Below are 14,743 nucleotides of genomic sequence, written 5' to 3'. Positions count from 1 at the left end.
CCAAAGCAGAAAGAGAGAGTGTCTCTTCTGAATCCTTAAAAGCCTTTCGGTGATTAGCTTAAGCGTCACTCACTGCCAAAGACACTCCCCTTGGCTGATTACAAATGCCATCAGCTGTGAATGCAGCCGACGTCATCGTGATTTAGATCCATGAAATGTCCTCATAGCAACAGACAGGCCAGCACTTGCCCAATCAGACAAACGGACACTCCCACCTGGCCAAGTTGACACGTGAACCTGACCATGACAGTCCTCTAGGAACCCAGAGCAGGAAGTTGTGGAAGTTCTAGGGCTTCCCTCAGATGATGCTTTCTGCCCCGAGGACAGGAGGAAGCGTGTTCCAGGGCAGGAGTAACGGCCTGGGGAGTGAGCAGGGTGGGAAGCTGGTAATGGATTATGCGGTGTGGGTGAAGAATGACTGGAGATGAAATCGCAAAAGAAGGTGGGTCAGTGAAGCCTAGGTGAATGGATAGACCTAGCTTGGAAAAGCTTAGGCAATCAATATTCTTAATGTTACCTAGTAAAACTAGAAGTCAAACGCAAACTGATCTTTTAGAAGCAGGGCAGTATACAGAAAACCGAGAAAGACTGGAGACTGAACCTGAGTGCTTTAAAGGAGACAGCTGTGGGGGAACAGCGAGTGCTCTAACAACACCTTAACGGAGCGAGGTGCTGTTTGTATACGAGTAGATAGTGGAACACGTCCACCTCCACACACACGTCATTTTCTGTCGAAATGACATGCGGTATAAAAGTAGGGGGAGGCTTTTATATACATTAGGTTGGAAATAGCCGTGGCTACAAGTCACTAAAATAGATGGACAGCGTAGCCAGGGTTTATTTTTCTCACACAGGATTTCAGAGGTAGCAGTTTGGGGCTGGTTCAGCTTCTTACCAATGTTCATCAGCTCTACCATGTTGAGTGTAAGCTCTCCCTTGCACCACTCCTTCAGGGTACCAGTTTGGCTGCTCAATCTCCAAGCTTCAGCCCTTACTTCCAAGTACAAGAAGCAGGTTGGGGGAAAGACTTTCAAAAGGAGCTTGGCCGTTTTATTTGCCAAGAGATGCCCTCCCTGGGAACCTCCACCTCTATTTCATTGGCTGGTTCCTCAGGTGACCACGGAATCGAGAGTTCTGTTTGTTTGTTTGGCTTCGCAATTTTCCCGACAAAATCAGGATCTATTAGAAGTAAGGATTGAATACTGCGTTGCCAGTGGTCCACCCAGCACTTGTCTTGCTCTTTGCAAAATGGGGACTCCCCCTGCGCCGGAGAGGGCCTTGCAAACGGAGGTCAGTGCCCCGCCTGGATCGGGCGGCACCGACCTACCAGGAACAGAGCATCAAGCACGTGTCGCTAAGAAGAAAGTAAGAAACCACTTGCCTAAGTAACGGAAACGTTTCAAGGCTCCTTTTGCAAGCTAAAGAGGACGCAGATGCAGCATTGGCATCACAGGAGTAGATTCAGAGATTTCAGAAACTCACTAATTCACGTGGCTGGACCGGTTCCCATCCTACGGGAGAGCGCACCCTCGGCTTTTGCACAGGCCCGAAGTCATACGTACTGCTTCCACCGGCTAGGCGGGCACCTCGCTAGCGAAGCCAGGAAAAAAAAAAACCTTACGTCAACACCCGTGTGAACCGCAACCCCACCTGCAGTTTCGTAAGCAGCCTTTCTCGTTATGTGTCACGCCTCGGACGACACCGTCTATCAGAAATCAGAATTAGCTAACTTTAGGAACACCAAAAACATCAGGGGAGAGCGCGAACGCAGTCCCCCACTACCACAAATTATGCAGTCGAGTTTCCCACATTTGGGGAAATCGCAGGGGTCAGCACATCCGGAGTGCAATGGATAAGCCTCGCCCTGGGAAAACCACCTTCGTGATCATGGTATCTCCCCTGCCAGGTAAGTATGAGTTGCGGTACCCGCCTCGCTCCTTGCCCCCGTCTCCGCCGCACTCTACACAGGCGGTCACTTCACCCGCGCGCCCTCCGCACCCCCAAGTCCCCAACCACCCCTTTCTCCGTCCCAGAAGTCAGAAACGCCACCTCAGAAACATTCGGATTTTGCCAACAGCACCAGACGTGGCAGCCCAGGCTGCGCGGGACCAGATGCCTCTGCGCGCCACGCTCATCTACGTACGCCACGCCCCCTCCGCGGTGAACTCCCACCGAGACTCCACCCCCTGCGGGAGCCTGGAAGACGCGGCGGGCGCGGTTCCGACGTTCTGCGGACCTGAGCGGGAGGCGGGAGGAGACAGGATCTGGCGGGCTCGGCCGCCCGCCCATCCAGGGGCCCGCGAGGGGTATTACGTCAGGCCTGCGGTTTGGTCTCACCTTCATTTCAGCAAAAACGTGGTCTCAGTCCGTTTCGTTTTCGCTGGCCGAACTCATCCTCAAGTAATCTAAACCGCCCTTAATACAAAATCGTGATGAACGTTCGTGAGTGGCGCTTCCTGAGGCAAAGTGGCATAAGCCTCTTCAGAATATGTGGTAAACTAATCTACTAACGCTGGGACGAAAACTCAGGATTCTCACTTGGAAGAAAGAAAAACCAGCGTAAAGCGCGAACCGGCCCGCCTCAGCCGCCGCCACGCGGCATCTCCCCCCACCCGGGAACCTCAACGCCGAGGGAGCGGGTGCCCTGCGGCCTCGTCCGCCTGGCGCTCTCCGGGCCGGCGCACGGACAGGTCCCCTTCCCACCCACCCCCAGTCCCCAGCCCCCAGCCCCCAGCCCCCACGAGTGCCCTCTGGTCCTTTTTTTGCCTGGACCCACGAAATTGCCTAAATTTTGTGTTCAAACCAAGTAACCCTGGGTGAGCCGTGGCTCCTGGCCCCTCCGTTTATTTTTTCATCGCTTTGATGACGTTGAGCATTTGTCCATCCCGCGACCTTTCTTCGAGCGCCTATCCCGTGCCTGACGGGTTCGGGCCTGTGTGAACAAAACGCCCTGGAAGAGCTCACAGTCTAGTTAGGGGAGGGGGAGCGAGTGCCGGGAGAAAGCCGGCAATGGACACGTTCCGTGGGGTAAGTTAATAGGTTTCTTAGAAGGTGCTAAGTGCTACGGAAAAGAAGAAGGAGAAGGAGAATCAAATGGGGAGGGGAAGGGGGATCAGGAATGTGGATAAGGGGCAGGTTATTAAATAAGGGTGGTCAGAATAGGCCTCCTTTGGAAGGTGTCATGTGAGCAAAGACATGAAAAGTGAGGCGGTTAGGATATCTGGAGAAGAGCATCCCAAGCGCAAAAATCAGCTGGAGGAAAACCTAGGTAGGGCTATGGAGAGGGTAAGGGGCCCTGTGTGTAGAGTGAAGTTAATTTAGGGAGACAGAGTTGTACAAAATTAGGTCGAGAGGTCTTGTAGACCATTGTAAGGCTTTCTTTTTTCTTTTCTTTTCTTTTTTTTTATTGTGAAAAATAACACATACACAAAAAAGCAATAAATTTCAAAACCCACTGCAACAATTAGTTATAAAACAGATTTTAGAGTTTGATATGGGTTACAGTTCCACAACTTTAGGTTCTTTCTTCTAGCTCCTCCAAGACGCTGGAAACTAAAAGAAACATCTGTGTAATGATTCAGCAGTCATACTCATTTGTTAAATCATGTCTTCTCTGTTATAACTCCACCTTCTGCTTTGATCTTTCTCCCAGTCTTCAGGGGTATTTGGACTATGCCCGTTCTTTTTCATCTTGGAAAGGTCTGTCGATAATTGGGGATAGGGGGATGGAACTAGCTAATGTTCTGGAGAGGTGGTCCCCTCTGGGTTGCAGGACTTATCTGGCCTAGGAACCCAACTGGAGCTTATAGGTTTCTGGAAAGTAACCACAGTGCATGGAACCTTTGTAAGATCTCAGATAAAGCCGTAGGTGTTCTAGGGTTGGCAGGAATGGTTTTGGTTGGGGTTTGGCAAACCATGATAATTAGCAATGTCTAGCTGAAACTTGCGTAACAAGCTCCCGGAACAGACTCTCTACACTACTGATAGATACTTCTTTCCTCACTTTTGGTCAGGAAGGCACTGCAAATCTCACAGAGTCAGGGTCAGGCTCATCTTTGGGAGTCATGTCCCACGTAAGGGGGAGGGTAATGATTTTACTTGCAGAGATAAGCCCTACCATTTCTAAATAAAAATTTTAAGGGGGAAAACAAAGACACCAAAGAAACAGGGGCACAGAGCATTTAAGACTTGGAAATATTTGCAACCACAATCGCATTCCAGTCTCAGGAAACTGTCTGTTAAGTTTCTTGGGCTCAAAGATACTGTACTCAATTGAAGAATTTCCTCCACTCTCTCCTAGCTTTCTAGCCATCAGAAGTGGCCGAAGTATTGAAAACACCAATATTGTGTTGAATGCAACATGAAACAGCAAACATTGAAGGTGTGTATCTGTATAAGATAAGAGAAAGGGAAAAGTTCAAAGTGTTCAGGCCTATTTGTGAATGTTAGAGGAGAAATCACGTGGTTTTGGCCTTGACAACTGGCTCTGTCTCCTGTTCATACTCTGTTTCTACATAGGCTCGTTTTCTCTGCAAAGGTCCTTTCGTAGGTGCTTTGCCTTTGTGTTTGTCACTCAGGGCCTTTTCCTCTTCCTCACTGGACAATCTCTGATCCCAATCTTCATCACTGCTGACATCCAGTTTATCCATGTCCTCAAAGTCACTTACCTCACTCTCGTCCACCTCATCATCTTCCACAAATTCTTTTTCCCACATCTTCTTCATCTTCCTCTTCATCATCTTTTTCCTCAGCATCCGAAGAGCCACTCTCTGCCTCCTGCTGTTCCAGGGCCTTGTCGAAGGGATGAATGGGGAAGTTGTAGATGTCGCCATAAGTATCTTGTTTCAATCTCTCCAGTAATTCCTTTTCAGTGGCATTGTCCTGCTGAGCAGCTCTCAATGCCTTTTCCTCTCTCCTTTTCTCCCTCCGTTCCACCTTCTTACTCAAAGGAACAAGTTTTCTCTGTCGCTTTAGTGTAAGTTTTCTAATCCGAATTAGGTACCGGGTAGTCTTGGTGAATCTCTGTTCACATTTATGTCTAATAAGACGGGGCCAGTAAATTAGGTTTTCATCTGTTTGCTCCAGTGCTTTCTCATAGTTTTTACTGAGCCGAACTCATTCCCAGAGACGCCTAGGAAAAGCAGCTCGTTCTACAACCTTCATATACAAGTAGCATTGTCCTTTTTCTTCTTTGATAGTGGCATGCTGACTGTTTGCCAGGGGACAGGATGACCGATTACATAATCCAGTTAGGCTGTATTCATTTCTGCAAAAGCTCTGAGTCTTGGTTCTTATTTTAAAGGAACAAAACTGTTTCCTAGTGTATCCCAGATGACGTCATCTGACTGCGTGTTGTCCACGGCTCAGCGCGCCGCGCCAGGGCAGACCCATTGTAAGGCTTTTAATCTGAGTGAACCAGAAGGTTTTGAGCAGAAGTCAGGATCTGAGCGATATTCAAAAAAAAAAAAAAAAAAAAAAAAAAAAATCACTGGCTGCAACAGTGAAAGCAGGAGACCAACTAGGAGGCTCTTGTATAATCCACCTTCTTAGTTTCCTAGGGCTGCCGTAACAAAGTACCACAAACTTGGTGGCTTAAAAAAAAACCAGAAATGCAGCGTGTCTAGTTCTGGGAACTAGAAGTCTGAAATCAAGGTGTTGATAGGGCCATGCTCTCTCTGCAATCTGTATGGGAGGATCCTTCCTTGCCTTTCCCTTGGCGTTCCTTGGCTTGCAGCTGCAGTACTCCAATCTCTGCCTCTGTTGTCACATGGTGTTCTCCCATGTGTCTCTCTTTTCCCCTTATTAGGACACCATTCATGCTGGAATAGGATGGGCCCTTAACGTAACCTGTTTCATCTGTCATGACCCTCTTTGCAAATGAGGTCGTATTCACAGGTAGTAAAAGGTAGGGCTTCAACTTATCCGGTTTTTTTTTTTTTTTTTTGGGGGGGGGGGGCACAATTCAACCCATAACACCGGGCAAGATAGTGGTGCCTTGAGCCAGAGTGAAGCAGCGGAGGGGTTGAGATCTCAGACTTACCCATAATAATGCCCATTCATTAAGCCCTAATTGAATAAATAGAAGGGGCAGGCATATGAGAAAAGGAAGGTGCCCACTCCTGACTTGTACTTTCTGATCTCTGTAAAATGATCACATTCTCCCAAAGAAAGTGAGAAGGGGCTGAATGAGGCTGCGTTGGAGGGTGATGGATTCTTTTTCCCGTTACGCTCAATAACCAATTCCTGAGGCACCGGGGTTTCAAAGAGAGAAAGAGTTTGTTACTAGGCACATAGTAGGAGAGCAGACGGCCTAAGTGGTCCAAAATCTATCTCCCCGAACTGCGGTGATCCGGATAGTTTTATTAGAGAAAAGATTAGAGAAAAGCATGAGCACAGTGGCCCCAGATGATGTAATTAGAGGTGATCTGATTATTGAGCATGTGCGGATTGATTACTTGCCTAATCACAGAACGCGTGTAAGAAAATGGCAGAATGACAAACTCAGTCCTGCTACCTTGGGATAAAGTGTGAAGTAACAGAAAGTTTACAGACTTTGGGGTCAGGGAAATATCGGTCAAGTCGTATCTATTTTTAGCTTTGAGTTTTGGTAATTTATGTTAATTTTGTCAGACTCCACGTTTGAAATAACTATGAAAGTGGGGTAATATTCTTCATAATGACGGTGTAAGATTATGTTGGCTAACACACATGAAGTTTTAAATGGCATGTGGCATAATAGAAATTCATATTGAGTCTTTATAATCTTTCCTTTATTATTTGTTTGTCTTTGCTCAGATGCATTAATCTGGCCACATTGGAACACTCTGCATTCGTCAAACATACTCTCACATCCTATTTCTTCTATAGATTTATTTCTCTTAACTCCTTGCTTAGTATGTACTTTCTCCTTTACTTGCAGCTCCACATCTTCCAAATGTTTCACAGTCTATTGAGGAAGATTTGTAGACCTACTAACATTCAGGATTATTTTCTTTTTATTCCCTGTTCTTATATTTCTCTCTGTACTTTGACTGTATTTCAAGCTATCCTGTACCCTACCCTAATATTTCCTCTTTATGAACTAGGTTTTCCGTTTGACTGAGGCCAAAGATTATATACTATCTCTTTTTTTTTTTTTTTTCTGCTTTGCATCTTATTCTATCTAGCACTGTGTCTGGCACTAAGTAAATGTTCACCGAAGAGGGGGGAAAAAAAAGAAAAAGAAAGAAAGAAAGAAAAGAAAATGACAGAACGAGGTATAGAGATAGATCACTTGTAGGTTAAAGCCTAAGCTACTGCGCGTGTCAGATGGGCCCATTTTGATGAGCTCCAGTCTTGGTTATCAAGATCACTTAGGACTTGGGGTGGGTTATGAAAGGAAAGTGAAGGAGAGTAGAGGAGGAGGATGCATGAAAAGAAGGAACGGGCAGACCTCAACGGACCAAGGCATGCTTTATTAGAGAGCTTGAGAGGGACGGCCCGAGGAGCAGTCAAGCTGACCGGACCAAGAGCCGTGCTAAGGGGAAGGAGAGTGGCATATTTATAGAGCAGGGTTTATTGAAATCAAGAAAAATAAAAAACAAAAGAACAACGTATCTTGGGGTTACACGTCTGTGGTTAAATGTTTGATATGCTTCGGAGGTTGTTAGGAATAGGCAGGTGGGGCTCTCCAGTTCGCCAGGGTAGGTGAAGTTCAATCAGCCACGACAGGTTAGGTCAGTTAGTTCCATCATTCCAGACTCTGGAGGAGTATAAGAAGGGAGGAGCGGGGCGACTTCGTCGTATGTGGCTGCTTCCTGCTGACGGGGGGAGGGGGGGGGGGGGAGGCGTCGTGGGGGGAGGTCTTTGGCGAGCCTGGAGGAGGAACATTGTTTTCACGTGATCTGGAGTTGCGGCTCGGGAGATGGCAGTGATTCGTCCGGCAAGAAACTTTTGTAGGAGATTAACAAAGCAGGGAAGGAAAGAGAAAATTAATATGAGACATATGAGGGGAGTTATAAGGGGTATGAGCCAAGAGGGGAGATAACCTAGGGCCCATAAGGAGCTGGGCGAGGCTTGATCCCTGATTTTCGCAGCTAGGTCTCTAAGGTGTTGGGCTCCATCTCGGACTAGGTGGGATTGGTTAGTATAAAAGTAGCACTGTTCTTGGAGTAATGCACAGATGCCTCCGTGTGCAGCTGTTAAGAGGTCGAGCCCACACCTGCTTCGTAAGACTACTGCAGCTAAGGAGTCTACTTGGTTCTGTAGCGCTATAAGCTGTTTTGAGATTTCCTGGAAGCTTGAAGCCAGTTGTCATGACAGGATGGTAAAGCTGTGTAATGACACACCTAGTCCTGCTGTTCCCGTACTTACCCCAGAGAGGACCCCAAGTGTGGCTAGCAGGGGGATTAACGGGATGGCTCTTTTGATTTTAGGGGGGATGTTTTGGACCAGGTTTGTGGGATTAGGGGTGTTGGGGGGAATTAGGTTTATTTAGGGTGATAAAAGGGCTAGTATGCATGTTCCTGTCCAGTTGGTGGGGAGACACAGGAAGGTATTCGAACCACATATCCGGAAGAGTCCAGATGTGTAGGTAGGCCAGGCAGGGAAGCAAATTAACGCTGGAAACTGGGAAGAATTTACCTGCTCCTTGGTGTTTTCTCTGGTGTGCCAGAAGGAGATGGGGTGTCCAAGGGCCATGGCTGTAAGGGGCTGAAACTTTGTTAGGGCTGAAAGGTTTGGGGGTGGTGGGGGTGGTGTTCTTGTTGCGAATTGATGTTTTGGAGCTTAATAAGGACAGGGGAATGATGAGAAGCAATTCGAGGATGGTCTGTGTCCCAGATGGCAGGGTTGATATGGGGGTCAGATGGGTTGAGGGGGCTCATGGGGTCTAGAGGTTTGGGGAGTGGGGAGTCAGTCCGGGATTGTTGTCCTGGTTCTGCTGTTTGGAGCACGAAGATGGCAGTTTTGTGTAGGGGTGGGATGTGGAGGGAAGCTCGAAGCTTGTGGCCGATATCTCTTCCTAAAGGGGGGACTGGGCAGGTGGGGATGATAATGAATGAGTGAGTGAATGTGAGGTCCTCGAAGGACCAGAGGAGGGAAGGGGTTTTGTGGGGGTAGGTAATAGTTCCTGATACTCCTACTGTGGGCTGGGTTCCTTTTATTGTGGGCCCCTTCCACATATTCAGGAGAGCGAGAGTTACCCCAGCGTCGACCATGAAGGAAACGATATGGCCGGCCACCGTCCCTACTACCCTGGGCTCCCTGGGATTGTCACGCTCAGTGGCAAGGGCAGTGGAGTCCGGGCTCCCTCATTCCAGTAACTGCGGAAAGGGGTTTTTTGGTTCTGTAAGCGGGAGACCCGAGGGGTGGGGTGTCTGCCCCTGAGGGCAAGCCACTTTCCAATGTCCCCATTGTCTGCAACTGGGGCATGGCTTGGAGGGAGGTTCAGGGTTTGGGCAAGCTTTTGCCCAGTGCGCCTGGTTGCTGCAGCGGAAGCAGGCCCCAGGTGGGTCTGTGGTTTTTTGTCCTGGGGAGATGGGAGGCCGGGGTGTGGGGCCATGTCGAGGACCCTGCAGGGCCGTGGCTAAGAGCTGGTATTTGCTCTTGAGGTTTTTCTCTCTTTCCCTCCTTGCCTCCTCGTCCTGGTTGTTAAACACCCAGAAGGCTACATTGAGGAGTTCCTGTTGTGGAGTCGGTGGGCCTTGTTCAAGCTCCTGAAGCTTTCTTTGGATGTTGGCGGCAGATTGTCTGATAAATTGTACATGTAAGAAGCGGGTGCCTTCTGGTGTGTTGAGGTCCAGATTGGTGTATTTTGTTACAGCCTCGGTTAGTCTGGCCATAAAGAGGGAGGGGCTTTCTTCAGGCTTTTGGGTAATTTCCCAGATTTTTTCGTAATTTACCTGGGTATGGGTGTTCTTGAGCATCCCTTCGAGTAAGCAGGCTATCAAGTGGTCCCTCTTCCGAATTCCCGGGTCCCCGGGTTGGTATGTCCAATCCGGCTCACTGGTGGGGAGTGCCAGATCTGCAACTGGGTTAAGGTTTCTGTTTTCACCATGAAGGTGGTCTGCGTGTTCTCGGGTGGATTGCCAAGTGCGGCTCCATTCGTCCGGGGTTAAGGTGGACGTGAGGATGTAATAAAGATCTGACCATGTAAGGAGGTAAGCCTGAGTAAGGCGGATGAATTCTTTGCGATATTTGGTAGGATTCTCGGAGAAGGAGCGTAGTTTTTCCTCAATTGGGGACACATCTGCCATTGAGAAGGGGACATGAACCCGAATTGGTCCCTCCACTCCCGCCACCTCTCGGAGGGGAAACATGTGGTGAGGTCGGTTTGGGCCTGAAGTAGATTTGGAGCGTGTGTAAGGAGGGGAGGGCCCGGCTGCCTGGGGTGTTGACGCTGGGGGTTCGATGGGGGTATCCAGCGGGGGGGAATAGGAGGGGGCGGGCTAGGGTTTTGGGGAAGGGGTCGGTATGGAGAGGGGTCATCAGCAGGGTCTGGGTTGGTGAAGGTGGGGGTGGGGTTGGGGGAGTGTTTCCCTGGTGCGTCGGAGGGGGTATCAGCCAGGAGTAGTTGGAGAGGAGAGCATGATTTACATAGGAGATAGATAGGAAAAGGTCTGGAGATACTCGCCCTTTCGATGGAGGAAGGAGTCTAGTTTCTTTAGAATGACAGGGTCAAAAGTTCTAAATTCTGGCCATCGATGTTGAGTGTCTAAATTGTATTGTGGCCAGGTCTGGGTTGAGAGTCGGAGGAACTTAGTGGCCTTTAAATCAGGCGTTAAGCCTAATGTTTTTAGATTTTTTATGAGATAGGCTAGAGGTGAGTCTGTCAGGACGGAGGTCCCGGTCCCCATTTCGAGGGCGGGATAGAGGGGAGGAAGGTTAATTCTGAGAGGCCAAAAGGCCGGGGCCTTCAACACCAGGCAGGGCGTCCCCTATCTGGTGAGGGGCCGGAACGGAATCCTTGTTGGGCCGGGAGGGCGTCCCCTACTCCAGCCAGCCGAGGGAACCCCCGGGGTCTGTGTCGGGGGAGAGAGAGATAGAGCTAGAGAGGGGAAGGGAGAGGGAGAGGAGCCCACAGGGTGCCTCTGTGGGTAGAGAGGGGGGAAGACTCACCCACCAGCGATGTCTGAGAGCGATTTTTAATCAGTCGGTGGTGGGTGCAGTGGCTGAAATGGCGAGGGTCCCCTGATCCGGAGGTTTTAATGAGAGAGCAGAGGGCCAAAGACTGCTCAGGCTCGGGGTTTGCCGAGAGGGCCAGTAAAGAACCGCTGGGGTCCTTGCAGCGCTCATATGGCAAAAGCCGTGCTCTTTTAAGAGAGGGTGGCTTTGGGTCGCTTTCCACCAGCCGTTTATCCTACAGTGAGCTCAGAGGGTCAGTCGGCCCCCGTGGAGCCAGGCATGAAAATGAAAGAAAAGGAAGGCAGGGCTTAAAGGGGAAGGGTTTGAATGGAGGGGGAAAGAGCCAGGGACTGGGGGGGTGGGGGGTGGGGGTGGGGGGTAGGGTCCCTGCCTTAGACCCCTCCCGAGTTTCGGCACCATTATGAAAGGAAAGTGAAGGAGAGAAAAGGAGGAGAGTGCATGAAAAGAAGGAATGGACAGACCTCAACAGATCAAGGCAAGCTTTATTAGAGAGCTTGAGAGGGACGGCCCGAGGAGCCGTCAAGCTAACCCAGCCAAGAGCCGTGCTAAGGGGAGGGAGAGTGGCATATTTATAGAGCACGGTACATTGAAATCAAGAAAAATAAAAAACAAAAGAGCGATGCATTTTGTGGTTACACGTCTGCGGTTAAACGTTTGATATGCTTTGGAGGTTGTTAGGAATAGGCAGGTGGGGCTCTCCAGTTGGCCAGGGTGGGTGAAGTTCAACCAGCCATGACAGGTTAGGTCAGTTTGATAGTTCCATCAGGTTACAGTTCTGGGCTGACCCAAGACCCTTCGTTAATAAACATTAGGGGCTGTCTTTGGTGACGATTACAAGACTCTAAAATTGAAAAACTGGATAATTCAGTACAGATGAAGGTCACAAGATTTTTACAATCACAGGGCAGAAGATAAGGGCTATACAATCGTTATCAGAGATCAAGGCAAGCTGGATTACAGTGTAGAGATTTCAGGAATCTGTCTACTTCAATATACCAAAAAGCAAAAAGGAATATCTGTATAATGATTCAGTAATCAAATCCTGATTTCTCGGGAGTGGACTAGTGGATCCTGACCCTGGACTCAGGGCTGTTTTGTTCTTTTGTTTTGCTTTTTTTAAAACAAGCAAACAAACGAACAAAAAAACATTTTTCATTGTGAAATAGAATATATATATACATATACCAAAAAAAAAAAAAAAAAAAAAGGCAATAAATTTCCAAGTACCTCATTAACAATAGCTTGTAGAACAGATTTCTAAGTTTGGGATGGGCCACAGTTCCACAATTCTGGTTTTTTCCTTCTAGCTGCTCCAAGACACTGGAGACTAAAGGAAATGTCAGTATAATGATTTAGTAGTCATACTCATTTGTTAAATCTTATCTTCTCCTGTTATAACTCTCCCTTCTCCCAGTCTTTAGGGGTGCTTGGGCTCTACCCCTCCTAACTTTTTTATGTTGGAAAGGGGTGTCGATGATATGGGATAAAGGCGTGGAAGTAGTTGATATTCTTGGAGAGGCTATTCCCTCTGGTTTCAGCACTTATCTGGCCTAGGAACCTATCCGGAGGTTGTAAGCTTCATGAAAGTAATGTTAGTACGTGAAACTTTTCAGAGCCCTGGGTATTCTTCAGGGTTAACAGGAGTGGTTTTGGTTAGGGATTGGCAAACCGTGGGAGTTAGCAATATTTAGCTATAGCCTGCGAAAGAGTAGCCTCCAGAATAGCCTTTTGACTCTATTTGAACTTTGTTAGTCACTCATACTGTATTTTGCTATTTTTTTTTTTTTTTTTTTTTTTTTTTTTTTCCCCCGATTCTGGGCTCCGAGTATCTGGGTGGTTTAAACGGTGTAACATTTCCTTTTAAGTTAGTGGCTATACAGGAAAAGGACCTACACGGGTGCTTTTCAAACTTCCGTCAGTTGGGGCCCTCTCTGCAGGGGAATCAGAATACGGGCGACACCCATCCCTCGATCAGGACTTTACAGCCTTAACCTAGTTCAACTTCACGGAAAAGCGGAGAGCCATTTCGAACAGTACCAACAACCACTTCCCAAGACCATCAAAAGAGTGGGAAGTAAGACCAAGTGTAATATGCTACAAAGTAGGATGAGGTAAGGGATGTTCTACCTGGAGCAAGGAACCTCACGCCTTCGCACAACAGCCAGCTAACACCGAAAAAAAGCCGCTAGTCTTAGAGCAAAGGCAACCCCTGCTCCAAGAATAAGCGACCACGGGAGCACTGTATAAACCAAAACCTTATCGAGTAAGTCTAACCTTATGATACCAGAAAGATCAGGGGAGAGCGCGAACGCAGTCCCCCACTACCACAAATTATGCAGTCGAGTTTCCCACATTTGGGGAAATCGCAGGGGTCAGCACATCCGGAGTGCAATGGATAAGCCTCGCCCTGGGAAAACCACCTTCGTGATCATGGTATCTCCCCTGCCAGGTAAGTATGAGTTGCAGCGCCCGCCTCGCTCCTTACCCTCGCCGCCGCTGCACTCTACACAGGCGGTCGCTTCAACTGCGCGCCCTCCGCGCCCCCAAGTTCCTGACCACTCTTTTCTCCGTCCCAGAAGGCAGAAACGCCACCTGGAAACGCCGGGACTTTGCCCACAGCACGAGACGTGGCAGCCCAGGCTGCGCCGGACCAGGCGCCTCTGCGCGCTATGATCATCTACATACGCCACGCCCCTGCCGCGCTGCCCCCAACGGCGGCCCATCTGTCTCCCCGGGGGATATCGGTCCTTTACTGAGGCTCTTTGTGAGCTGCGCTGACTTTTCTAATTCACATGACCTTTAAGACCGAGGAGCCCCTACAGGAGACGAATATATATGCAGCTTGCAAAGATGGGGCCCGAACATCCACATTCGTAACGAACTCCCAAGTGCTACGTAACGCTGAAATGGCTGGTCTACCCAGGCCCGCCGCTTGGGCAGGAAGGTGGGACGCGCAAGGCACCCCCGTTCAGAGAACAACTTCTTCGAAGTAAAATAAACGGCCTGCGCGCACAGGCGCGCTGACACACACGGTGAGCCGCTACGTGGTATACGTCCGCCGCCACATCGCACGCAGACTTGTCTTGACGGAGACGCTGTGGAAGGGGATGGAAAGAAAAGAACCGAGCCAAGCCCTGACCCCCAGCCGAGAACAAGGACAGCGAACGACGCGGAGCGACACGACACGGAAACATCCGCCACAGCAGGAAGGAGAAAAAAAAAAAAAAAAACGACGAAGGCCAGTCTTACATTAAACAAAGAAAACCAGGGGAGAGCGCGAACGCAGTCCCCCACTACCACAAATTATGCAGTCGAGTTTCCCACATTTGGGGAAATCGCAGGGGTCAACACATCCGGAGTGCAATGGATAAGCCTCGCCCTGGGAAAACCACCTACGTGATCATGGTATCTCCCCTGCCAGGTAAGTATGAGTTGCGATGTGCGCCCCGCTCCACGCCCTCGCGGCCGCCGCGCTCTACACACACGGTCACTTCGTATGCGCGCCCTTAGCTCCCCCACTTGCCGAACCCCCATTTTTTTCACCTCAGAAGTCGGAAACGCCAACTCGAGAATATTCCGATTTTGCCCAGCGGCACCGCGCGTGAGCCCAACCTGAGCG

The 14,743-nt window shown here is 49.2% G+C and overlaps 1 protein-coding gene and 3 non-coding genes across 7 annotated transcripts in view; all 4 read right to left on the bottom strand.

Annotated features, from left to right (window-relative positions):
* LOC143655658 (uncharacterized) overlaps positions 1-14,600 on the bottom strand; it is a 16,832-nt gene extending 2,232 nt beyond the window's left edge. Inside the window, exons 1-3 of one of the 4 annotated variants that reach the window (XM_077126973.1) lie at positions 2,050-2,546; positions 1,483-1,590; positions 3-418 (exon numbers count right to left, since the gene is read on the bottom strand). In XM_077126973.1, coding sequence (XP_076983088.1) covers positions 395-418; positions 1,483-1,590; positions 2,050-2,343 — 426 coding nt within the window. In that variant the 5' untranslated portion in view covers positions 2,344-2,546 and the 3' untranslated portion in view covers positions 3-394. The other 3 variants (XM_077126972.1, XM_077126971.1, XR_013162205.1) reach the window with 3 other exon arrangements.
* Positions 1,751-1,914, bottom strand: LOC143656695 (U1 spliceosomal RNA). The gene has a single exon (XR_013162598.1). It is a non-coding gene; the product is annotated as a U1 spliceosomal RNA (small nuclear RNA).
* On the bottom strand, positions 13,418-13,581 carry LOC143656683 (U1 spliceosomal RNA). Its single transcript, XR_013162587.1, has one exon. It is a non-coding gene; the product is annotated as a U1 spliceosomal RNA (small nuclear RNA).
* LOC143656707 (U1 spliceosomal RNA) lies at positions 14,390-14,553 on the bottom strand. The gene has a single exon (XR_013162609.1). It is a non-coding gene; the product is annotated as a U1 spliceosomal RNA (small nuclear RNA).
* Positions 14,601-14,743: the final 143 nt, after the last annotated feature.

This window comes from Tamandua tetradactyla, chromosome 14 (assembly GCF_023851605.1).
Source record: "Tamandua tetradactyla isolate mTamTet1 chromosome 14, mTamTet1.pri, whole genome shotgun sequence".
Classification (NCBI taxonomy): domain Eukaryota; kingdom Metazoa; phylum Chordata; class Mammalia; order Pilosa; family Myrmecophagidae; genus Tamandua; species Tamandua tetradactyla.
The sequence above is the reverse complement of the archived record's forward strand: the minus strand, read 5'-3'. Positions and strand labels throughout refer to the sequence as shown.